Source organism: Megachile rotundata, chromosome 4 (assembly GCF_050947335.1).
Source record: "Megachile rotundata isolate GNS110a chromosome 4, iyMegRotu1, whole genome shotgun sequence".
NCBI classification, from domain to species: domain Eukaryota; kingdom Metazoa; phylum Arthropoda; class Insecta; order Hymenoptera; family Megachilidae; genus Megachile; species Megachile rotundata.
Window position 1 is genome coordinate 14,166,916 of NC_134986.1, and position 26,879 is coordinate 14,193,794.

The 26,879-nt window shown below is 37.4% G+C and overlaps 1 protein-coding gene across 4 annotated transcripts in view; it reads right to left on the minus strand.

Annotated features, from left to right (window-relative positions):
• Ets98B (DNA-binding protein Ets98B) overlaps positions 1-26,879 on the minus strand; it is a 93,057-nt gene that overhangs the window by 10,151 nt on the left and 56,027 nt on the right. For 2 of the 4 annotated variants that reach the window (XR_013038134.1, XM_076531451.1), the window contains exons 2-5: positions 23,099-23,484; positions 21,990-22,654; positions 19,815-19,969; positions 11,088-11,310 (exon numbers count right to left, since the gene is read on the minus strand). Coding sequence is in view for 3 of the 4 variants with exons in the window: in XM_076531451.1 (XP_076387566.1) it covers positions 11,088-11,310; positions 19,815-19,969; positions 21,990-22,654; positions 23,099-23,484 (1,429 nt within the window). In the remaining variant the exon portion in view is untranslated. Of the gene's footprint in view, positions 1-787; positions 10,372-11,087; positions 11,311-19,814; positions 19,970-21,989; positions 22,655-23,098; positions 23,485-26,879 lie in introns of those variants that run through there. The other 2 variants (XM_012287002.2, XM_003704002.3) reach the window with 2 other exon arrangements.

Below are 26,879 nucleotides of genomic sequence, written 5' to 3' on the forward strand. Positions count from 1 at the left end.
GTTATGGAGGTAACGCTTGAGCAATTCTATGATTTTCAGATTTTTTAATTATTCAATTTAAATTTGAATTGCAGCATTAAAACATGAAATCTAGAAAATTAGAAAATTTAAAAGTTTGAAAATTAAAAATTATAAAAAATTAGAAAATTTAAAAGCTTGAAAATTAGAAATTAGAAAAACTTGAAAATTAGAAGTTGCTAAATGAAAAAATTTAAAAACTTGAAAATTAGAAAATATGAAAACTTGAAAATTAGAAAATATAAAAACTTGAAAATTAGAAAATGTAAAAACTTGAGAATTAGAAAATATAAAAACTTGAAAATTTAAAAGCTTGAAAATTAGAAAATTAGCAAATTCAAAAGCTTGGTAATTTGACATTTCACAAATCTAAAAACACAGAAATATAAAATAAAAAAGAATCACGAATGTACAAATTAGGAAAGCAGCAAACACAGAGTGGCCCACTAAAAATCCAACGCAAGTTTCATCCCACAAGTTTCACGAGCATAAATTTTCGAATCAAGAAATTGCTCATCCACGCAAACCTCGGTGACCGTTTTATTCTCGAAATATATCAAAGATCGGAACAACGAATTCGAGATTAATGGGCTTTTTATGCACTCGAGCATTATTGAGTAACAGAGCAACAATAAAAAGAAGGCCATAAACCGAACGAAGGTTGAATAGGATCCAAATTTATAACATTAAATTCGTGTCCTTCGATCGTCATTAAAGTACCGGTTGCGAAACGTTTACGAGGTGAGGCAAGGTTTAAATGAAAATGCACTTTTTGGTGGTTTTGCAGCACGTTTTTTTTTATTATTTTTTTTCCTTTTATCTCTGCTTCGTGTTAGTATCTCGCTTCCAAATCCTGACAGCAAGAACGTCGGCATACGATAAAAAATATGCGTGTACATACATTGACCGGTATCACGTGTTACGCCGTCGATGAGTGTACCGATGTCAACACATAAGTTGGCGCCTGATGTTAACAGTAAGTAAGAGAAGCTGTATTCGTAAGCATTTAGAGTTTTATATAGGGAAATGAGAATAAGGATAATAATGACAATGATAGTCACAAAAATAATGACAAGGATAATGACAATAATAAGGACAAGAATAATGACAAGGATAACTAACTGTTGAACTGCAAGTAGCACTATATCGATCACTTGACAGACGTTTGAAGAATGTCATTGCTTTTGGGATAAATTGGTGTGCGTGACTGTGAGAGTCAATTGTTCTACTGTTGAAAATTTCATTTGCAATCTCTCGAACTTGCAGTCTTCTGAATTTGGGATCTACCGAATTTACAATCTTCCGAATTTGGGATCTTTCGAATTTGGGATCTTCCGAATTTGGGATCTACCGAATTTCCAATCTTCCGAATTTACAGTCTTCCGAATTTTGCAATCTTCCGAATTTGGGATCTTCCGAATTTGGGATCTACCGAATTTCCAATTTCCCGAATTTCCAATCTTCCGAATTTCCACTCTTCCGAATTTGCAATCTTCCGAATTTGGGATCTACCGAATTTCCACTCTCCCGAATTTGCAATCTCCCGAATTTGCAATCTTCCGAATTTGGGATTTACCGAATTTCCAATTTCCCGAATTTCCACTCTCCCGAATTTGCAATCTCCCGAATTTGCAATCTTCCGAATTTGGTATCTACCGAATTTCCAATTTCCCGAATTTCCAATCTTCCGAATTACCAATTTCCCGAATTTCCAATCTCCAGAATTTCCACTCTCCCAAATTTGCAATCTCCCGAATTTGCAATCTTCCGAATTTCCAGTCTCCCGAATTCGGAATCTCCCGAATTTGCAATCTTCCGAATTTGCAATCTCCCGAATTCGGAATCTCCCGAATTTGCAATCTCCCGAATTCGGAATCTCCCGAATTCGAAGTCCCCCGAATTTGCAATCTCCCGAATTCGGAATCCTCCGAATTTGCAATCTCCCAAATTTGGGATCCCCCGAATTTGCAATCTCCCGAGTTTGGGATCCCCAGAATTTGCAATCTCCCAAATTTGAAATCTCCCGGATTCGAAATCCCCCAAAATTCGCAATATCCCAAACTTACAATCTCCCAAATTTACAATTTCCCAAACTTGCCATCTCCCGAATTCGCAATTTTGCAACCTCGAATTCTTCCGAATTTCCAAAAATGTGACCCTAAACAACACTTGTTTGCTAACCTGACCAATTGAAGAATTACTATAAGAATTGAACTAAATTCTAAATTCGTCAGCCTCACTCATCGTCAGTCACCAACTCATGTATTGACATCGGTACCTCCGTTATTAATAATTAATAATATAACGGTTCGATGTGTCTAATGTGAATTAATCTCATTACGGAACAGTCGAAACAATGATGTAAACGATGCTAGTATAAATACCTAATAAACTCGCAACAAGATCGACCTTAATGTAGTAAAGAAACAACTCTTAATACTAATTAAATAAACAAGGTTAACCCTTAATTAAGTTGGATATAAATAATGCGTTCGCGTATCGTCGTTTCGCGATTATTTACAATGTTTAGCGAATAATCGCTTCGCTGAGAATCACTGGTCTAATATGGAAGCACTCTTCTTCTTTCGCTTTAATTACACGCGTTTTTATTCGGGTAAATTGAAATATGATTTGGAGATTCATAAATTTCGACTATTTTTATGTCTTCTAATTCTTCAGTTTAGAAATTAAGTTTTTTAATTTTTTAATTTACAAGATTTGAAATTTTCTAAATATTCTTCTTGAATTTTTCAAGTTTTTAAATTTTCAAGTTTTCAAGTTTCTGAATTTTTAAATTTCCAAGTTTTCGAATTTCAAATTTTCAAGTTACCAAGTTTCATATTTCAAATTTTCAAATTTAGAATTAAATAAATTTTAATCACGTCCTTGACAATCATAGTGTTAAAAAAAAACAAGTTAAAAAACATTCTTATATTTTCCAATCTCGAAGCGTTATAAAACACCTCGATTGGATGCATGATTGCCTCTTGTTTTTTGGTAAAAGTTAATTAAGCAGCTCTTAACAGCCAGTCGATATAAACTTTTTAAATCTCCTTTTTTATTATATCATCTACTGAATAGCTTAATTGGTAGCTATATTCTATAATTATATTGGTAATTATTGTCATTTACGAGTTGTAATTTGAAAAATTTCCTCTTTTTGTAATGCATTGAATCGTCGTATGTGGATGTATTGTATGTATACATTAACATATAAGGATTTAATAAGGTAATGTACGTAATGCATCCACATATGATGATTTAATGCATTACATACATCCACATATGACGATTTAATGCATTACATACATTCACATATGACGATTTAATGCATTACATATGTTCACATATGACGATTTAATATACATATTACATATGTTCACATATGACGATTTAATACATTACATACATTCACATATGACGATTCATATTTTTCACATATGTTGCTACACAACATTTCCACATATGTTTGATAATTTAATGTATGACATACATTAACATATTAAATCCTTATATGATAATGTATGTAATACATTAAATTATCATATGTTAACATATGTAATACATTAAACAATTGCATGTGACATATGCAATACATCAAATCGTCATACGTTGATGTATGTAACACATCATACAGTTAACTCCAAATGCAAAGCCCGAATCAAATGATCGAATCTTCTTGACACTTGAAAGAATTTTCATTTCACACAGGACAAAATCAATGCAACTTGTCAATCGTTCAAATAAATCTCCCGCTTAAAAAAGCACAAGAAAAATGTCCTCTCCTTCGATTCCGAAATATTGTTGTTTGCGCAAGACCGCTAAAAGGCGTGTAGGTAAATCCGAGAGGTGTCCGATCGGAATCGATAATACTGCCGAACGAAACTGATAATCCAGAATAGTTTACGGTTATCGTTGATTTGCAACGAGCTGAGAAATTACGTCGACGAACGAAAGAGTTTTTCGGGAGAGATTGAAAAGTGGCGGAACAGGTATTTCGAAGTAATTTTGATAAGAAGCGAACAGTCGTCGCCTTCAATTTCTAATAACACCGAATTTTATGGAGATTATTAAAGCGTCGTTTAACCGACATGCTTCGGGGACACGATTTCGACCCGGTATTCGTTCGCGACTTTACGAGAATCGCTCTCGAATCGACGTTACCGCGTACGCGCCATTTGCAATCGAATATTCCCGCCAATTTACATATTCGGCTTCGACCTTCTTAAACGTGTCTCGATTTCGGATAAATTTGATGGGTGTTTGTGCTCGATATCGAGGGAAAATTTGCATTTGCGTCTTATGCGAAGAAAGCTTAAACTGTTTCTTTTAGCGTTCATGGGCGTAGCCAGTTGATGGGGTTCTTTATTTTTTATGGTAAATGTAACCACTTTTAAGAGACTTTAAATTCATTCTTTTGTATTGCGATTGTATTAAATATTAGTTAATACAATTATAGTACATTGTATTAAATATTAGTTAATACAATTTATTATTATTTTGTGTTAAATATTAGTTAACACAATTTATTTGATTTTATGTAATTAAATAACAGTTAGTACGATTTACTATTTGTGCAGCACAATTGTATTAGTTAATACAATTTATTAATACTTGTACAATACAATTGTTTCAAATATTAATTAATATAATTTATTTTTATTACGTTGCGTTAAGATAGTACAATTCATTAATTTTTATATAACATACTTGTACTAAACATCAGTTAATTACTGATTTATTTACGATTTACAGATTTTTATACAATATATGCTTTATCAAATTTTTGTATATCATACAAAAATATATTTTCGTATATCTATTAAAATTGTACATGTATCAAATATTATTAATCACGATTTTAATTTTACTTTTTCTTTTGGAGTGGTGTTAAGGGCACTTATTTTGTAAGGGAGTTTACCCTCCTTAGTTTTGCTTTTGGCTACGCTCATGCAAATGTACCATAGAAAAAATATTTTCAGAGTTTAATTTCCGATTAGTGCTAAAGCGAAAGATTCGGCTGGTTTCGAGGAAATAATCGAACCGATTCAGAGGTGCTGATATCGACTACGTTATCGATAAATATCGATATTATCGAAATATTATTGATTCAGTGCAATAATATATCGAAGAAAAATATATGTTATATTGAATTTAGAATAAATTACGAAATGATTGAGTTATTGTACAGTTCAAATTATAATGCAATTAAATTGTTCTGTAATTGAAAAGTAATTACGTAACTATGTAATTATGTGACTATGTAACGCAGTTAAGTTATCTTGTAATTCAATTTGAAACATAATTAAGTTATCTTGTAATTCAACTTGAAACATAATTAAGTTACCTTGTAATTCAACTTGAAACATAATTAAATCACCATCTAACTGAAACTGCACCGCTATCTAATTCAAATAATTTCATCATCAAGTCAAAAGTAATTAAATTACAGTGAAATTCAAATTACAACCCAGTAAAACTAAAGTGTAATTAAATTACATGAACTCACAGTGAAGTTCAATAAGCCCATAATTATCTATCGATGAAATAATTGATCGATATCAGCACCCCTAGACTGCCACATTCTTTGGCTTAACGAACAATTCACAGGAATTTCCCGAACACTTAGCGGAAAATTGCACTTGTAGAAGAAGAAAGAACATTTTCAAACTACATACTTTTCGATCGTTGCAATTTAATTGCATCACCCTTTTGTTCTCCAACGTTCGATTTACAATGCTCGACGCCAAACGCGAAATCGAAACCAGTCATGCGACCTCGACGTCTTACGCAGAACTTTCTAACGATATGTATGTATATATATATAGTTACGTATAAAATATATGTATATGTATATATATTAATACGGCTACGAACAAACTCGGTTAAATAAATAAAAAATATTGAAGAAAAACGCGAACGTACAAAATGATTATGCCGAGTATTTTATGTACAACCGTATCTCGGTGAGCGAAACGTTTCGAGAGTTAGTAGAACTAGCTTCAACTGGGTGAGTTCTTAAATAAACGTGATAAAATCGCATTAAATAAACATGTACAGTGGCGGTTGGGTAGTTAAGATCGCTTCGTAGTTTCGATGTTAAATGAGATCGATTATTGAGACTGGATTTAGTTGTTTTTGGGACAGATAACCTCATTTTGGATTGGTGATATCGAATAATTGGAACACTGTTGGATAGCTGAATTGCAGACATATTTTTTAGGTCCAGGGATTTTAAGTTTGCAAATTTTATGACTTCAAAATTTTTAAGTTCTTAGATTTCAATATTTTCTTTTTTAATATTTTTCAATTTTGGTATTTTAGTTTTGAAGCTTTTAAGTTTTCAAGCTTCTAGATTTTAATATTTTCCTCTTTACCATTTTTCAACTTTGGTATTCTTCAATTTTTCAAGTTTTTGAATTTCCAAGCTTCCAGATTTTAATATATATCACTTTACAATTTTTCAATTTTGGCATTCTTCAATTTTTCAAGTTTTCGAATTTCCAAGCTTCCAGATTTTAATATATTCCACTTTACAAATTTTCAATTTTGGCATTCTTCAATTTTTCAAGTTTTCGAATTTCCAAGCTTCCAGATTTTAATATATACCACTTTACAAGTTTTCAATTTTGGTATTCTTCAATTTTTCAAGTTTTCGAATTTCCAAGCTTCCAGATTTTAATATATACTACTTTACAATTTTTCAATTTTGGTATTCTTCAATTTTTCAAGTTTTCGAATTTCCAAGCTTCCAGATTTTAATATTTTCCTCTTTACCATTTTTTAACTTTGGCATTCTTTAATTTTTCAACTTTTCAAATTTCCAAGTTTTTATTGGAAGTTGATTGCTGGATCACCAAATTACTAATTTTGAAAGTTTGTAAAAATTTCTAAATTACTAACATTTTTCCAAATGTACAAACACTCACATTTCTATATTTCTAAATTACCTTCTGTAATTTCCAAGACACACAGTTGGTCCGTCCCATAATTCCAAGTATCTGTCCGCCATTTTGTTGACGCGCCTCCACAAAACGTAACATTAGATGAACGTAACAAAACGTAACAATAAAGAGAAAATTATTAAGAATAAAATTATATTGTCTCACAAAACGTCTACCAAGAATTAGCGACAAATTAAACACAACAATTAACAATATTTTAAAACCTGCATTTTCTAAATTACGAAGGGATCCTACCCGCCACTGTATCCACAAACCATCGAATTCCAGCTGTTCACACGACCTCATCTCCAAAATATCGATAAAGATCAGTGATCAGCAGGAATTCAAGTACTCGTTTAAATAAAATCTTAACAAAAAAACTGGTTAATGTTTCGGAAAGTTAAGAGTCGCTATCGATGATCGATTAACGGTTATAGAAGGGAACGAGTCGAAGGGGAAGAAAAAAAAAGACAGAAATCTCTTCGAGTAACTTAACAGGCGACTCACGTGAGTCGCCGTGATGCTTATACGCCTAAATTGAACTTACACGCTAGATCGTTCATGGAACATACAACGTTTAATATATCATAGATATATGGGACCAAAATCACCAGAACCAGCCGCGCAAAACTTTCGCGCCTCGAGCCATCCACGATCGCCATTCAACCGTTTTTATTTCTACCTTCTCGAGGAAATTCTATGCCCTTCGAGAAAGGGAGGCGTGACTGAGTATCCTAGGACGAATTGATCGTGCGTCGATCGTTTCACGCCGTACGAGCGAAATTTTCCGCTCCGCTCGGCGCATCCCTCTGTCGGGATTTCGTTCTGAAAATCTTCAGGGACGGCTTTTTTATTGAAACTTGCTTTCTTTCACTTTCAAAAGGAATCTCTTTACAATGGAAAAGAAAATAAATATTCTCTCAATTCTTTCCTTTTTTCTTTCATCGAACTTGGTACACAAGAGGTGAATTTCAAATTGATGACAAAATTTGGAAAAATAAAATTTCACTCCGGTAAATTCAGTTAGCGAATTTACACCCGTTAAAAAAGCAAATAGACTTGATCCTTTTAACTCATCTTGCACCCTCTTAAGTCATAGTCTTGCACCCTCATAGCCGTCCCTGCAAGTAGGATTCGCCACGATTAAGGCACTTGTGTTTCCACATGAAAATACGTTCGAAAAATATATCGGTATAAAAATAGAGTTTTCAGGTAGATTTTCGGGAAAAAATGGCGGGATCGAGCAGCAGCGAATGGTTCCGCTGGCTGACCGTGTTCCTAGATCGTGGATCCATAGATCGGATTCAGCTCGAGGCTCCGGCGACCGGCGCTGGTAAGCAATCGTGAGAACAGAGAGGAAAGAGCAGTTTCTTCCCTTTTCTCCAACGAAATCTTCACTTACTTCGCTTATTCCTCGTTGTTTCTCCGTTCTCGAGCAACGAAGCGAGGGATCGTAGAAGCCGCACACTCGAAACTCGCCGGACGTACCTCCGGTCGAGGTATCGAGCGCGTCGATCGTGCGTCGATCTTTCGACGGGTACAGATCGCGAGTGTCGCGTGCCAACGCGGAAGAACAGCGGTGTGGTGCGTCGGTAACAAACTAATAACAGTACAACGGTATATGATACCGATTTAATAGCTGCATTAGCTCGTTACTAGATTATACTATGGTTAGTGAGAACGCGGAGTTAGCGCAATCTTGGGTAATCGATGTTTCGCGAATCTGGGGATAAGTACACTTCGGGTTGGCCTTTGACGGCAGTATCCTCGATTTTTTAAAAATTAAGTATTTACAACTTGAACCTTTTTTATTTTTAGATTTGTCAATTCTGAAGTTTTTGGACATTTAACTTTTATTCGTGTGTTTGTAATTTTTAGATCATCAATATTCGTTTACAAATTTGTTAATTCATAAACATCTGAAGTTTCTTTAAGTTAAAAATTTCTAAGCTTACAAACTTTTTGCAAGTACTACATGGTTATGTATTAAATGTTAAAAACTAATTGTTTTAACATTTAACAATTCAAAGATATTTTGAAACATCTTTCAATTTTCAAACATTTATTAAAATGTCCTTTAAGATTCAAATTTGAAGGCTGGAAAATTAGTGGTAAGGTAAATCCGCCGCCATTTTCCGTATAAGGTAGCCATACTCGTCCGTGTACTCAGCATGGTTACTCTATTATTACCGTATTAGTATAACGTTAGTATTAGCTGTGCTTAATATACCGGTTGTGTTGGCCGCCATCGACGCGTCGGCACGCGATCATCGTTCTCAAATTTATCATCGGCAAAAAAAAGTAATGAAAAAACCATCGTAAACGCGAATCCCGTGACCAGACGTACTAGTCGAAAGATCGCGAAATCGACCCTGCGGTCGTCCCAACCACAAGACGCGACCGGTGCGTCGCGGTGAAATGGTGGATCGCGTCTTACTTTTTACCGGATATTCGATTATATTACAACAGAGAGAGGTTAGGACAGAGACAGAGAGAAAGGTTGGTGGAAGAAAATGGGGGACGGGGAATAGAGAATTCGGGGTTCGCCCAAAACGGGCGTACTAAATGGTACCCAAAGCGTGTCTAAGCGTTGGTCCACGTTGAACCACGCGTCGTCACGTTTGGATCGTATCTTTACCTTCGACCTCCGTTACTGATTCTTTTAATCAGCCACACCGAGAGCACGCACGCAACAGGACAGGCACACCATCGTTATATCGTGTTAAGTTGAAAATGATTGCACGTTGAAAGGGAATCGGAAGCTGGTTCCCTTCGATGAACGCCGGGCACCGGTTGTGGACGGCCTCGGTGCCCGGAATCGGTGGAGAGGCGTTAACCCTTTGCTGTCGAAAGGACGAAACGTTACCCCGACTGGTTATATACTTAATAAATACTCGAACGAATCGTTTGGTAGCGGACGAGGCCCCGATCCGATCCAAGCGAACTTGCCCCGTGTTCGCGATAACCGCGGTAACACCTCGAGCGAGAGCAAAGGTTTAACGGGACCCATCGTTTTAAAGGCAGTAAGGATGGCAGAACTGATAGACGAGCCTCTGGCTACGCTCCGTCTTCTTCATGATACCCTTCTTGTAGTATTGTCTGATGCTACGACTCAGCTTGTCGTAGTTCATGGCCGGACGATTTTTCCGCTTGCCCCAGAGCCTGGCCACTCGAACCGAGTCCTCGATTTTGAACACGCCTTTGCCGCGATCCAACCAGCGTATGCACGAACCGTGGACACCGGGACTCTGCAGCAGCTCCTTCAGGAACTGCCACAGGTGGATGTGGGATCCGCCGTTTCGCATCTTACCGCCACCGCCACCACCGCCCGCTCCGGTTTGGGAGGAACCGCAGTCTTCGTCTTCGTCTGGAAAAATAGGGGCCTCACGCTTAGTGCGAGTCTTTTTAGCTATTAGAAAAAATTTCTAGTCAGATTTGGTGATTTTTTTTGATAAATTGAAGGGTTAACTTTAGTATGTGGACAGTAAGTACATGACTGGCAGCAGGTACACTTGAGCGCAACGTAGACTTTCTTTGTATGACACATAACTAAATAATCTTGTAATTTCTGAAGTCCCTAAATTTCCAAATTTTCAATTTCCAATTATCAAGCTTGAAATACCAGAATTTAAACAATAAAACATTGCATGTAACAAATTCACATACATTGCTCTGTCCACTCTCTATCCACCACCTCTCACTAGGCCATATAGCGAGACTAACCCCTAACCCCTACTCCTAACCCCTACGTCCACATTGCCCAAACTTCTGATCCCATCAAAACGGCACCGATATTTTCTCGACCTCCTAATTATTGCCTGCGCACAACCTGGATACAAAGACTCGACATTTAATTTACAACTCGCGCTTAGCATACTGATGTCCGTAATTACAGTCGGCGCGTCGAGTAATTACGCTTTGGCTCGATTAACCGCGTCGATAACGGTCCGATATCTCTGTGTCGTGCATATCGTGTGTCTTATCAGCAAGATTCTGTTAGCACGCATAATTGTAAGGTTACGCGCAAAGCTGTGGCGTTTAAACGAGAAACAATCGTGGTTATATTTCATCGTAACGTATCTCTTCAGGGTATTATAGTTAAATATAATTTATCAGTTGACTCACCGTCAGAGAAATCGACGCTGCAGGAAGAGCCCTTAACGCTGACGGCTGCCGCGTTCCCGATAGGGGATGAGGCACTGTTGTTGCTGTTGCTGTTACTGCTGCTGTTGTTGCTTGGTGTCTGAACTACGCCTGCGGGACTCCAGGAAGCTGCCAGTGTGTTACGTGGAGATTCCTCCACGGCTGCCTTCCAGATTTCTAACTGAGCATGCAAAATACTTCCACACTGCAACAGAAATTGCATCTCTTTGTTAATTTTTGGTCTGTTTTAAATATTTCGTGAAATGTTACTTTTTTATTTAAATTTATCTGAAATATTTTTGTAGAAATATTATTTTAAATACTGCGACTGGTTGTTAATACTGGCACGAAGTTGATTTTATAATAGTACTCTTTTATTAAAATTTTTCAATATTGTACAAATTTAAGTATCGTGATTAATTGTTATTCTTTCTGTTTTAAATGTTTCTCACATTGTTCCTTTTTTATTCAAATATTATTTAAAATACTTTTGTAAATTTTATCACTCTATGTTCCAGCTATGTACAAAAATTTGAACATCGTTGCACAACGTAAGGTCGCCACAAAATTAAATAAACTATAGGGCATTATTCACAATTTTTATCAGAAATATTTGTTCAGGAGAATTTATTCTGTTCCTTGTTTCATAAACTCTCGAACCAATTTCACTTAACAAAATGTACCTATAAGTTCCGTAATTAATGTTATGCTTCCAATGAACGATAATTATCAGTCGTGCCAATAGCAGTTACGTTACCGAAAGTGTTCGGAATCGATAATGGTTATTGGTAACAAAAAATTAATTCTCGTCATCGACAATGGTAGTCGGTAACAAAAAAACAGCCACGTTAATAATAGTGATTGGTAGTAAGACAAAAATTGCAATTATTTATAACACCCATTCATAACCCAGACAGTGAACACTTTATCATCGTCTTTTTCTTGATCAGCTGCTCGTCAGTTTTGGCACAAGAAGTTTTTTTAAAAATATGCACAATTTTTTGAGAACATGACATGTGTCTTAAGAAAATGAACAATTTTTTAGAGACTTGACGAGTTTTCTAAAAATATGAAGACTTTTTAAAGAAAATGACAAGGTTTTTGAGATAATGAACAATTTTTTAAGAACATGAAAAATTTTCTAAAGGCATGAAAAACTTTTTAAGAACATGACAAGTTTTTAAAGAAAATGAACAATTTTTTAAGAACATGAAAAATTTTCTACAAATATGAAAAATTTGTTGAGAACATGACAAGGTTTTTAAGAAAATGAACAATTTTTTAAGAACATGAAAAATTTTCTACAAATATGAAAAATTTGTTGAGAACATGACAAGGTTTTTAAGAAAATGAACAATTTTTTAAGAACATGAAAAATTTTCTACAAATATGAAAAATTTGTTGAGAACATGACAAGGTTTTTAAGAAAATGAACAATTTTTTAAGAACATGAAAAATTTTCTACAAATATGAAAAATTTGTTGAGAACATGACAAGGTTTTTAAGAAAATAAACAATTTTTTAAGAACATAACAAGTGTTCTAAAAACCTAAAAAATTTGTTAAGAACCTGACAAGTTTTTAAAGAAAATAAACAATTTTTTAAGGTTCCAAAAACAAGAAAAATTTTATAAGGACATAATAAATTTTTAAATAAAATAAAATTTTTTCAAGAAGAAGCAAAATGTATTAAAAATATGAAAAGTTGTATTTTAAACTGTAGTAGCCAGTAAACATTAATTATAGGTTTGTATCTTATAAATATATCAGTAGACCGTTGCGTCTCCGTTTAAAATTCCTCCGTTTTCCCCAGTAATCGCGTGTCGAATCTCGAAACGAACGAGTTTAACAAACTAATCAAATTAATTTGTCGTTTTCTCCAGACGTTTTCTCCCGCAATCTCTAAAAACCATCTTATCTCTAATGACCGTGTGCGGTGTCCATTTTGCAGAAATAGCGTAGTACCCCTTCTACCGCGGTATTGTAAGAAGTTCCAAGAATGTGTTCGGCGGTGTAAGGAGAGGGAACTGGTGGGAAGAGAAGAAGAAGAAGTCAGGAAGAGTCGAGTAGATAAATTTATCATAGCCGGAGATTAATAGCACCCCGCAAGAGTTCCGTGGTAATGTAAAACAATTAAGTTTCACGGTAACCGTACGAACAAGCCCAAGATAAATAAGAAGAAACGCAAGGTGGCGGAACGACCAACAAAAGCGTACACGGACAGAATTGGAATACTTAACGATAACTGTACATTTTCGAGCGAATAATTTGGAGCCACCGTGAAACACGATGCAATTACTTTGGAACATCGAGGAACAACTTGAATGGAAAATGCACTCGGTTCCGAGAGCTAATGGAATATTTCGAATGGCTGTTACGGATAATCGCTGCAGTCGTTAGGGATCGGTACATTTCACTTGGACATGAAACTAATTTTTCTTTATTTTATTTTCATTTGAAGGATTGATCTTGAAAAATATTTTTTAATTTTTGGGGGGTAAATTTGGAGTTTTGAAATTTTTTAATCTGAGAATTTGGAAATTGTAGAATTATTAAATTTGAAAATTTGGGGTTCATCGAATTTTCGAACTTCTGAATTTTTAATTCATCGAATTCTCAAATTTTGGATATTAAAATTATGGTGTTTGCAAGCTTGAGAAATCGGGAATTATCGAGATCTCAAGTTTGAGAATTAGGAAATTATCGAAATCTCAAGCTTGAGAATTAGGAAATTATCGAACTCTCAATCTTGAGAATTCGGGAATTACCGAATTCTCGATCTTGTGAATTAGGAAATTACCGAGTTCTCAAACTTGAGAATTAGGAAATTATCGAACCCTCAATCTTGCGAATTAGGAAATTATCGAAATCTCAAGCTTGAGAATTAGGAAATTATCGGATTCTCAATCTTGAGAATTCGGGAATTACCGAATTCTCGATCTTGCGAATTAGGAAATTATCGAAATCTCAAGCTTGAGAATTAGGAAATTATCGAACCCTCAATCTTGCGAATTAGGAAATTATCGAAATCTCAAGCTTGAGAATTAGGAAGTTATCGAATTCTCAATCTTGCGAATTAGGAAATTAACGAAATCTCAAGCTTGAGAATTAGGAAATTATCGAATTCTCAATCTTGAGAATTAGGAAATTACCGAATTCTCGATCTTGCGAATTAGGAAATTACCGAGTTCTCAAACTTGAGAATTAGGAAATTATCGAACCCCCAATCTTGCGAATTAGGAAATTATCGAATTCTCAATCTTGCGAATTAGGAAATTATCGAATTCTCAATCTTGCGAATTAGGAAATTATCGAATCCTTAGTCTTGCGAATTAGGAAATTATCGAGTTCCCAAACTTGTAAATTACGAAATCTCTCCACAGCCATAACACAAAATAAATTTATAAACTTTGAAATTCTGAACTTCCCAAATTTAAAAATTTATTACCCATTCAAACAAATCCCCAAAATCCGAAATCTCTCCACAAATAAAACACAAAATATTTCTCTAAAATAACATTTAATAGATGGTTTCAATCGATCCAACCCAATGGTGCTGATAGAGGGGGAAGAAGGAAAGCGATAAGAGGAAAATGCGTGAAAAGTAGAAAACCCATAGGAAGGGGAAGTTGGTAGCTACAGGGGAATACTGGATACGTAAGCGTTAGAATTCCATCGACGGAGTCGTTGCGCCGCGAGAGAAGAGAAAGCGGCTCTGTTGAGACGCAACAGGCAGTCGAGCAAGCCAGGCATTCGGTTGACCCACTTTTCGATCGTTTCTGCCGGGCAAATAGCTCGTCTGCGGACGTATATATACGCCATACGATCCTGTTGTTTGATGTTGAGGAGACTGGAATCGGGAATATGGGAGACAATGGAGATGTGGGATCTCATAATCTTCTTTGAGACATTACACTATTATTATAGAGGCATTGGGCTATATCTGTAAATTGCAAAATTTCAAAAGTGCTCAAATAGCTAAGAAGTCAAACTTCCTTGGTCCTCAAATTGTAAGGTCTCCAAATTTCCATATCCTCAATTTTCTACACTCCCAAACTCCTATGACTCCAAATTTTCACTTCCCCAAATTTCTATATCCAAAAACTCCCATATTCCCAAATTCCCACATCCCCAAATTGCCACATCTCCAAATTTCCACATTCCCCGATTGCCACGTCCCCAAATTCCCACATTCTCAAATTCTCACATCCCCAAATTGCCACGTCCCCGAATTCCCACATCTCCAAATTGCTACGTCCCCAAATTGCTACGTTCCCAAATTCCCACATTCCCAAATTCCCACATCTCTAAATTCCCACATCTCCAAATTTCCACATTCCCAAATTGCCACGTCCCCGAATTCCCACATCCCCAAACTTCCACATCTCCAAATTCCCACATCTCCAAATTTCCACATCCCCAAATTCCCAAATTCCCAAATTCCCAAATTCCCACATCCCTAAATTCCCACATCTCCAAATTTCCACATCCCCCGATTGCCACGTCCCCAAATTCCCACATTCCCAAATTCCCACATCTCCAAATTCCCACATCCCCAAATTCCCACAGCTCCAAATTTCCACATCCCCAAATTGCCACGTCATCAAATTCCCACATCCCCAAATTGCCACGTTCCCAAATTTTCACATCTCCAAATTTCTACATTCCCAAATTCCCATATCCTCCAATTTCCATATCCCTAAATTCTATTAAGGAAGCAGCCAATGTGGACGTTTAAAATATCGGTTGTTTGGCGCGTATGCTAGTGGCGCCACGGATCGCATGAAATAATCAACAATCTTCTTCCTGTTACCGGTCCGCGCCCCACTGCACGAACTGTTTAGTCGTTATATTTATGTGAAACTGTATGTATCTCTTAATTCGTTATTTTTTCTCTTTCTCATTATATATTTGCAAAGTGTAACTCTGTTTACATATGTATAAATTAAATCTATAAAGATGGTGGCACTTATTTCAACCTATAATCAAATTCCCACCTCCCCAAATAGATACATTCCAAAATTCCCCACTCTTCAAATTGCGTTCACCTCCCAAACACCCCCCTCCCCAAATTCCCAACTCACCATCTCCCTAGAAACCAAAATCCCATAGTCCCAAGAACAATAAAGTATCGAATTCCAGAAAGCACGATATGCAAGTCATATTCCGTCAGTACGGAGAAAATTGCATATTCGCGAGATGCAAATGCGTATACCGCGACCGTGCGTAGCAACTTCGGGGCACGAACGAAATAAACACGCGAGCCTCCTCTCCGAGCAATTTCGCTGTCCCGGCAATGGGAAAGCGGTGCATCGATCCCTCGGAAATGTTCCGTGAATCGAATTCCCAGCGTTCGATTATAGCGCCGGCTCGCACGCCGAACCTCCATAACGAATGCGGAATACATTAATGACTTCTTCTTCTTCTTCTTCTTCTCCGGGGTTTCACGAACGGTATGAATTATTTAACCGGTGGTTTGGTATATCAGGTCAAAGGCAAACGGGCTGCGGGGCCGATTTTTCCGGCGAATTATGGCGAGTGATCATGAACGAGTTCGATCATGATTCCACGTTACTAAGTCAGTCGTTGCGAACTGTGCTGCAATTATCCAATTACCGGAGGCAAAACTGAATCTATTATGCACCCGTATCATCATTCTAACATGCTATGCTCGCTACTTCGATCTTCCGGTATTCGACATTGTTACACAAAAATTCTAACTTCTGTTACATTTTAATGGCTACGATTACGAACGACTTCGAGTAGCTATTATCGGGTTGAGAGACTTCGAATGCATCATTTTTTATCGGAACATTGCATGTATTATTTTTTATGGGATTGAAGACTAACGTATAATCTTTTACCGGTTCGAAGACATTGAATGCGTGATTTTTTATCGTTTCGGTTGAAGACATTGAATGTATTCTTTATCGGAGTGAATGTATAATTTTATGTTGGGTTGAGTTATTGTTTTTCGACGATGAGTTATGCTGTTCTCGTTGGTGGATGTTTATTCGTAACTATGTTTATTAATATATAGAATTTGAAAAATTAGAATTTATAATGTACAGTTAGAAATGTTAGTATCCTCGTAATCCGATGACCCGTTATCGGTCGTAATTTGGAAATTAGCGGTTTTACGGAGCTACTCGAACACGATCTAATCGGTGGTCTCTAAGATACGAAAAAGTCTATAAAATTACAAAGGTCATGGATTTTACGATGTCCGTGGTTCGTTAAGCTTTATCTCGAGGTGTTTTTTCAATGAGGTTATCTGGTGTCTTAACCAGGAATTCAAAACAGAGATCACAAGCCTTATAAGAAAGATAAGAACCTGTTATTGAATAATAAAAAACCTATTGGAAGAACAGTACACTCCGCTTCCGTTTCTAACCGACTTCAAAAGAAGAATTACTACTTTATATAAATTAATTTGATGTAACTTTTCTAATTACTATCATGTTCAAAATTAATGAAAAATTGAAACGTTAGATAAAAATTGGAGATTGAGATATCGAAACTTTTTGAAAAAGGTGCAAAGGACTTCAGATGAAAAGTATTGAAAATACTAATAAAATTAAAACAGAATTGAATAATTGATTAGTTGAATATTATTGAAACAATGTAACAGAAAATTACCATTAATAATGTATATAAAAATCGAGTTAAAAAAGAATACAGATGTTGTCAAATTCTTGCATGCACACCAATGACATCACTGACTACAATATTTAAATTTGCCGCCAATTTCAAAAGATTAATATTACTAAGCTAAAAACGTATTCACATGAACACAAAAGTTGGTCAATAATATTAAACAATAATCTCATTCTAATTCAATTATTCTATTCCTTCCACTGTTCCTCTTTTTCTTGAATTCAATCTAAATTCACATTTGGCGCCAATTTCAAAAAGTTAATACAAACCTATAAAAAAAGAACATTATCTCGTAATAATAAGCGCTACGGTTTAACTCTAAGTGTTTTTCCGTTCGAAGACTAAAAGTTGTACAAAGTTTAACGAAAAAAAATGATTAGATCTAAGGTGATCGTGTTTAGAAGTAAATTGCGAGTTGCGGTTTCGCCGTTGTTACTCGAACGAAGAAAAGAATGAAACGATATCCTGGGCTCGTTCGATAAAGAAACTAATGGCGGCGAGTCAGCCGAGAAACACTCACGGACAAGGTCCGGTGAAAGTGAATTTCCTGGAAATCGGTGTGCGTCCACGTTCTTTCCTCGTAATCCATGGCGCGAAGGGGCACAAGAACGTCGGCGTGAGTAAGCAACTGGCGTAATAATACGGTTTGTGCCGTTTAACGGGAACCAGGATTCTCCCGATACCTTTCCTACGTGCGTCTGAATACGTGCTTTTAGTCTTGTCGATCGCCGATTTCCGTACAGTCTTCTCTACACCGTTATTTACTCCGCTCGATTCAACCCTTTTCTTATTAACGATCAAACCGATTCTACACGCTCGTCGTAAAACCGTTCCCGAATATTACGGCTAAGTGAATGCGCCATCAACTTAACATGCTAATTGTTATGGGTTCCTTTAATGATCGGATCTTGCTATTTTATTGACTGTACCTTGTGGTGTTCTTTGCCACGCACTATATTGCCAAGTATTAGGTAATGCTCACTGCTATTTAAATTTCCAAATTTATAATTCCCTAACTTCCAAATTTCTTAAATCCCCCAAATTTCCTAAATTCCAAGTCTTCCAAATTGCAAGTCTCCCAAATTCCAAATCCCTCAAATTCCAAATCTCCCTAATCCCAAATTCCCCAAATTCCAAATCCCCCAAATTCCACATCCCCCAAATTCCACATCTCCCAAATTCCAAATCTCTTAAATTCCAAATCCCCCAAATCCCAAAGTCCCCAAATCCCAAATCCCCCAAATTCCAAATCCCCCAAATTCCAAATCCCCCAAATTCCACATCCCCCAAATTCCGAAACCCCCAAATTCCAAATCCCCCAAATCCCAAATTCCCCAAATTCCAAATCCCCCAAATCCCAAATTCCCCAAATTCCAAATCCCCCAAATTCCAAATCCCCCAAATTCTACATCCCCCAAATTCCGAAACCCCCAAATTCCAAATCCCCCAAATTCCAAATATCCCAAATTCCAAATCCCCCAAATTCCAAATCTCCCAAATTCCAAATTTCCCAAATTCTAAATTCCCCAAATTCCACATCCCCCAAATTCCAAATCCCCCAAATTCCAAATCCCCCAAATTCCGAAACCCCCAAATTCCAAATCCCCCAAATCCCAAATTCCCCAAATTCCAAATCCCCCAAATCCCAAATTCCCCAAATTCCAAATCCCCCAAATTCCAAATCCCCCAAATTCCACATCCCCCAAATTTCCCAAATTTCCCAAATTCCCCAAATCCTCCAAATTCCTCAAATCCCCCAAATTTCCTAAATTTCCTAAATTCCCCAATTCTCAAAATTCTATTCACCTAATTCCCAAATTCCTCAAATTTACACCAGTGGATCACTAAAAGAACGTCACGAAATTCCAGAGAGTAATTGGTTCGTTAAAACGGCACTCGAGTCCGCGAATAATCGTTGCTCTTCGGTTCGAACGGCATTGCGTAACGGTACCGTTTGAAAACGCGACTTACGCGTTAGCCGATTTTAACGAGACGACCAGTCGCTCAGCGACAGAAACTGCGTACAGTAAAGATTCTTTCGGGGGAAACTCACCTGCGGGGCTCGTTGACAGAATTCTTCTTCCGTGAGGGAAGCCAAGGTTGCACCGTCCACGTTGAAACTCTCCAATGGCACCGAGGGCAACTGCAATTGCCTTCTGGCCCATTGTATCCAAGCTGCTACGTCCGCTGCGCTCCAGCGTCGTGGCTCTGCAATTTTATTTAACGATGGGTTAACTACTCTGTAAATACGCTTCAAGCATTTTAGTCAAATTATTAACTATAAAGTAGGGTATCATTTTTTTAACTGAACTTTGGGTCTTTTGGTAGACTCTGAGATTTTTTAATTTCTGGATTTCTGATTTTTTGAATATTTGGATTTTTTATATGTTGAGATGTTGAGATATTGAAGTTGGATTTTTGGAATTTCGGAATTTTAGGGATGTTAAGAATTTTGGGTACTTTGGGACTTTTGAACCTTTGAAATTTACAACTTTGAAATTTTGGGACTTTGCAAGTTTAATACTATGTATGATGGTACTGTATACTTTTCAATTTTCGAATCTCAGAGTCTAAAAACTTAAAAGCCAAAATCCTATAGAATTTCCACAATTTAACAACAAAGAATTTCTCTAAATTCCACAATGAAGAAATTGCGTAGTCTTCTCCCTTAGTACCATTTTGTTCAGTGATTAATCTACTCCTGCCGCAATTGATTACGTTTCTGTCCGATACACGTATTTTATTAACATATTCGAGATCGACGCGTTCCATTCATACGAGTCACTTTCGATTTTGCTGGTAGAATTTTTCTTGGAATTTCTCGTCGGTAACCGTCGATCGTTGTGCTACTTTGAAATCGAGTTCACCCGCCGTGATGCGTGTTATTCGAACGTCACCCACTATGGCCACCAATGAACAATACTCCACAAGATTTAGTATTTTTGATTTAAGTAAGTACAGTCGATTTAATATTTTTGATCTGTAGGTAATTATTTGTTCTTTTTTAAGTCGATTTTTATATACATTGTATATGTTATTTGAATTCTTTCTTAATTTACTCGTAGCGTGTTTTGAATTTGGCGTCAAATTATGAACATTTAAATATTGTTTTAATCAGAGTGATTTTGTTGTATATTTATGAATTAAATGGTAGATGTATTCGGTTTTAAGATGTATATATTTGTATATCTCCTTTTTTAAATATTCAATTGATCATTTTTAAATTGATCTATTTTAATTTTGGCGCGAATTTCAAACAATCGACATCAGTAGATTAAAGAAGGATTCAAATGTGAAGCAAACATTAACTCTCATACAATGACAATTTTTTTTTAACTTTCTTATTTTTTCCACAAAGAACTTCTCTTTGAAGTTGGTCTTATTTTTTTCTTAAGATCTAAAGATTGTAAATGAGTAGTTTGGTTCGCAAGAAAATGTTAGAAAAGTAGCGGAAGCGAGACGCGACCTTGAGGAGAGCCTCGAAATTTCGTAACTTCTCGTGAAAGCACTATGTGACTTCGTAACTTATTCCGAGCATGACATCATGCTACCAACTAATAGTCGAACCGGTCGCTCCTACGTTCACGAAGATAACGTCGAACACGTTTGCCCGCGGCAAGGTAGCAACAAGGTCTAACAGTCTAATGGACGCTCACGCACCTCCTTATTGCCTTAGGAACACCGTGTATCTCGATACAATTTATTAATTTATTACGCGACAATTAACCCAACGGTCATTAAACGCGATAACGACTCCGAGATTTTTCCAGTCTCAAAGGACGGCGACAAATTGCTGTGAAATCTCGCTGATAATTAACACGTTCGCTTCGCGGTAAAAACTGCTTACCGTAATTGCAATTATCTGGAATAACATCGGTTTGTCTTTTTAATCTACTTCCCGCTCATTTTCTCGCGTAATTATACGGATATACAGTATATTCTCAGAGTCTCAATTAATAGGGTTTCACTACGATTTATGAGGTGCGTCAAACCTAACCATTCCTACAATACCAAAACAATAAAAAAAATAAAAATGTTCATGATAAAAAAAATAATCATGCCTGTCAACGATGAGTTTGCATATCAAGTATATAAATTGATAAATAAAATTGAAAATTAAAACGCATTGAAAACGTGACAAAGATTTATCATGCACCGCGAGTGCGTCACGAGCATAGTCATTATAGTAGAAGAGGTCGAAGAGAGGAAACCGATAAATGTCACTCACCAGGATGAATGCCGAGTGCGACGCAGGTGTTGTCGAAGTCCTTCTGCAGTTGTTGTATGGCCAAGCTGAGTACGGGTTCGATCTGTTCTCTGGTGAGGTCCCCGACGCATTCGCCGGGTTCCATGTCTTCGACGAACCCGGTCCCGACGCTCCCGAGATCCACGGGTCTCAGATTGTACTTCCTCTGAAAGCTGGTGTCCCTCAGAACCTCCCTGAGCAACTGATGGTCGCTCTTTTGCCCGTCCTTGAAAAGCTCCTCCTCCTTTTGCAGAGGATTCCTGACCTCGTCCTGTATTCTCTCCAGCTTCAGGCTCGAGTTCGTCCTGGTCACGTCGGTGAACTCTTTTCGTGCACCCTTGAACAGCAAGTTCCTCAACGGAGAACCGTTCTCGAGTTCTATCGGGTCCGGCGACGAGGAAGCGCTCGACGAGGACGAAGAGGAGGAGGAGGACGACGAGGAAGAATTGCTGCTGCAACTGGATCGAGGTTCCTCTTTGAACAGGATTTCCTTCAACAACGGGTGTCCTTGCACCGTGGTATCTTCTTTCTTCGCGAAGAAGTCCGCGTCAAGGCTGTTGTAGATGTCCTCCTCTGTTCTAGGAGGAGTACAGGGCACCGTGCAATCGGTAGAGTCCTCTCGATAGCCCAGACTCTCGGCCAAGAGTCTGAAATCATCGTTACGTCGGTGTTATGGGGTGGTTTTGTCTTATGGGGTATGTGGAGGTAGCTCATTTCAGTTTTAGAGCTATATTTTCCCTTGCGATCTCTCTTCGTGATATGTCTTCGTTGCTTTTGATCGAACACAAAGAAAACTATGATGAAATCTCAAGAGTTTAAGATCGTAATCAGTGCCAATTTACCAAATTCATAAGTTTGAGAACTTCATAAAATTTCCAAATCATTACTCACACAAGTTTCAAAATTTCTGAAGACCAAAATTAAAAATTTCCATGACCCAACCTGACCGATGTACTTCCCCACCCATAAGTACTACCCATACCCATAAGATACTCATCAATGCCCATCATCTGCCCATCAACATACCCATCTTCTTATATTCCAGTAACCAAAAGCATTCATATAAATATGATTCATGTGAACTCATATACCTGGACTCCTGCAAGATGGCCAGAAGATCAAGGCTCTTCTCCCTCTTGATAGGTTGTTTGGCGGACGGTTCTGGACTCGTTGGATAGAATTGCGCGCTCTGAGGACTTCTCGGCACGTAGTAAGGACTCGTAGGATATCCAGGCGATCCTTCGTGCGAATAATTTGGCGACAGTTCGCCGGCTGCGCCCGAATATGGAGGGCTCGAGTATGTGATCGGTGAACCAGGACGCGGCGATTGTGCTTCCTGCTTGATTTGCGCTGGTTTCAAAGTATTTTGAGCATTTGCGGCGCTGTAATCGTCCGATAGAAGGGACAAATCGAACTGAAACGTGATGTAATCGAACGACGGCAAGTAGCCGGCTGCTGAAGGCACTGTTTGTGGCATCTGAAACAGTGGAAAGAAAAATCTGCTGTTAGGTGAAATGTCTTATTGCAGCTGGTATTTGAATACAAGTTCTTGGATTATTTGGACGGAGAACAGGATGGTCTCAAAACAGGGTGGTCTCAAAAAGAGATTTTTCAATTCTATTTAAAATTATGTAAAATAATGTATATATGTGCATTTATCTATAAATAAAATAGGACAACCTGTGGTCTGGTTGAGTTCAATAGATTCACTTATGAATATAATTCAGTAGATAATTTTTGAAATCCTAAGAATTCTAACTATTCAAATTTTAGGAATTTGTCTTTAAAGTTATACAACAAATAGAATGCTATCAAGAATAACCAAAGAAGCAATAAATGTTGAAACCAATGAATAAAATCGTTTTTCAATCTGAGAATCAGATACTTAACAGGATGATTTTTAGCCATTCGTTTGTCGAACGAGATAAAGCTTGAAGGAGAGAAGCAAAGTTGCTTTATATCGCCGACAATGCCACGATTTATTTAGGCCTGTACGAGGTAAGAAAGAAAAGATCTAAACGAAATGATACAGTTTCTTCGAGACAGCAACGATGGACCAAGGGTTCCATTTATCTTTCCACGGTGTTTATTGCCCGTCCAGCGCTTAAACTCGCGTCAGTTTGTTACGCTCCGTAAGTCACTTCTGGCTCCGAGCGATCTCGAGGTCCATCCTTGAAGGATCACGGAGCGTTCATCCTTGCCGTATCCTACTGTCAACCGTCTAATTTGAACGCTAACGTTATGATCATTTCAATACGAATTGGTGTCCACAGTGTTAATGAGGGGATTTGGCGGTGTTGGAATTTGGGGATGTTAGGAGACATTTTGGAATTTGGGGATTCCTCAGAGATGGAATTTAAGAACTTGGAAATGACTGATATGGTATTTGGGGATCTGGGAATTACTGATATAGTATTTGGGGATCTGGGAATTTCTATATAGAATTTTGAGATTTGGGGTCTTAGGAATGCGGGGATGTAGAGATTTGGAGTCTTAGAAATATGTGGATGTAGAGACTCGGGGACTTAGGAATCTAGAAATTAGTAAATCCAGAGTTTTGTGAGCTTAGAAATTTGGGTATCTAAAAGTTTGCAAGCCTAAGGATGTAAAGAGATGGGAACCTATGAATTTAGAAGTCTGTGAACTTAAGAATCAGTGAATCTATGAATTCAGAGCAATTTTTAATAATAAATAAAAACTACTACCAGTTTCCCAATTTTGAACAATAAAAATCTAAATCTTGAGATAGTGAACTTGATCAACTTCGAAGCGCAAGAATCCTATCCCGCAGCGTGAAACGAAGAGGAAGATCCAGCTCGGTTCTCATCGAGCGAGTCGGTAATTAAAACTTCAGCCCCTGGGTTCAAAGGATCAAAGGCGCGCGGTATAAAAAACTAGTCTCGTAATCTCTCATATCCGCTAATAAATAAATGCGCCGCACAGTTTCCTAGTAAATAATCTCTAACGATTCGCCATTAACGTGTTTGGTCGAAAAGGAGAGGAAGCGTTCGGCGCCGAAATGAAACACTTTCCAGGACGCGATGGTGTACGTTGTGCACCTTAAGGGCCCATTTATCTTTCCGTGTGTTTATTGCCCGTCGCGTGTTTGACCTCGCATCAGTTTGTTACGCTTTGTAAGCCCATTACAACGTTCCCAGTGCATCTTCCCTACGCTCAGGCGGGGTCGCGTCTGACATTTTGACGTAGTGCCCCGCAAAGGTCGACGCGAAATAAACGATTATACCCATACCACGGGGCCCGAGCCGTGGATTTGCACGCTTACACACTCGTTTATGCCCGCGTAGAGACACAATAACAATACCCCTTCCCTATTACGTTCACAGTGTATTCGCAAGCAACACACCGCGAAACCAGAGAAAGATAAGCTACGAGGAGAAGAGATACGGGGGAGGGTTCAGCCACAAAAGAGAACCGCTTATTTCTTGACTTCTCCTAGCCTCCCGCGAAAGGTCCCAGGGAGAAGAGAATGTTTATCTATGCTGATGGGATCTATGGACGATGGAATTCTTGCCGGGGCTTTCCTGAATCGCCCGTGAGAGAACGGGATGCTGCTCGACAGCGTTCACCCAAGGAAAAGGTGTCTGATACCCTTTACTCAACGATTATACTACTTTTTCACCCCTTAGCCTCTACGTTATTACTAGCTTTCAAAGTAAAATAACTTATTTATTTTTCTGAGAACGTATGAAGAGATGTGGTTTTTAGATTTGTTTCATGTGTCGATATATTAACCCTTCACGCTTGAAGGTACTTTTGCTGCTACCAGGTAGCAAACCATTACAGAATTATTTTAAAATCATTACTAGTCATTGTCTGTTTCGCTATGTTCATATCAACATAGTTTTGTTCATATGTACAATACAACAAATGTAGGTAAGAAATATTTATTCCAAGTCGTATTAAATCTAATACTAACTGTGAGTCACCTTTCAAATGCAAAGGAACTTGAAGACAGTGAAAGGACAACTAATGTTTCTTCAAATCTATCAGAATATTCATGACATCAGATTACAAAATAAAAATATAGAAATATCATCCTATAAATAATTCTTTTAGTAAACAATATGAAAAAAGTGTGGAGTATTCAAAAACTAATAACTCACTAAAAAACTCACGTTAGTTCAGAATCTTAATACGCCAATTAATATTCGAAATGAGCTGGAAATTCTCCGAAAAACAGCGTGATGTTTCGATTTACGATCCATAAAACGGTTTTAATTGGCCGCGACATTGAATATCATTGTTCGGTTCGTTCCGTCACCGATCGATCGTCACCGGTGTCGATTTCTCGAAAACGATCAGGCCAGTCCCGAATCGTGACTCGGCTGGAATTCCGCGTTTAATGCACGAAAGGAGAGAATGCAGCTGCACCGTTGGTTAGCCGGTAACGTGACGTCAACGACTGGTCCTTAGGAAAGGCCAAAGAGATAGCAGGAAACCGAGGAAGCCGTAAAAACTTGTTACCGAGACGATTTTGTGGTCCTCGGGTCATAAAACGAACGGGTCCGAGCGGCGTGTCGATCCGCGTCTCATCGATTAATCGACCGCTTTCAAATATACCCGACTTATCAATTAATTTGTGAGCATCGAGCTAAGTGAAACTTTTTGTTTCCTGCTTGAGAAACAGTGTTTTAGCGAAAAAATTTTAAGTCGCCGAACTAATGGATCTCGACTTATGAGACATATAAGATATTTTCAGCGAATTCTTTTTCTGCTCTCCAATGTTAATTTGAATGCACTTCATCGCAGATTTAAATGCAAATGAACTTTCTACTTTGGTATGACTAATCTTCTCGAAATATCACTAGAGTTTGAATATTATATGTATTCAATTTTTAAGAAATTTTGTGG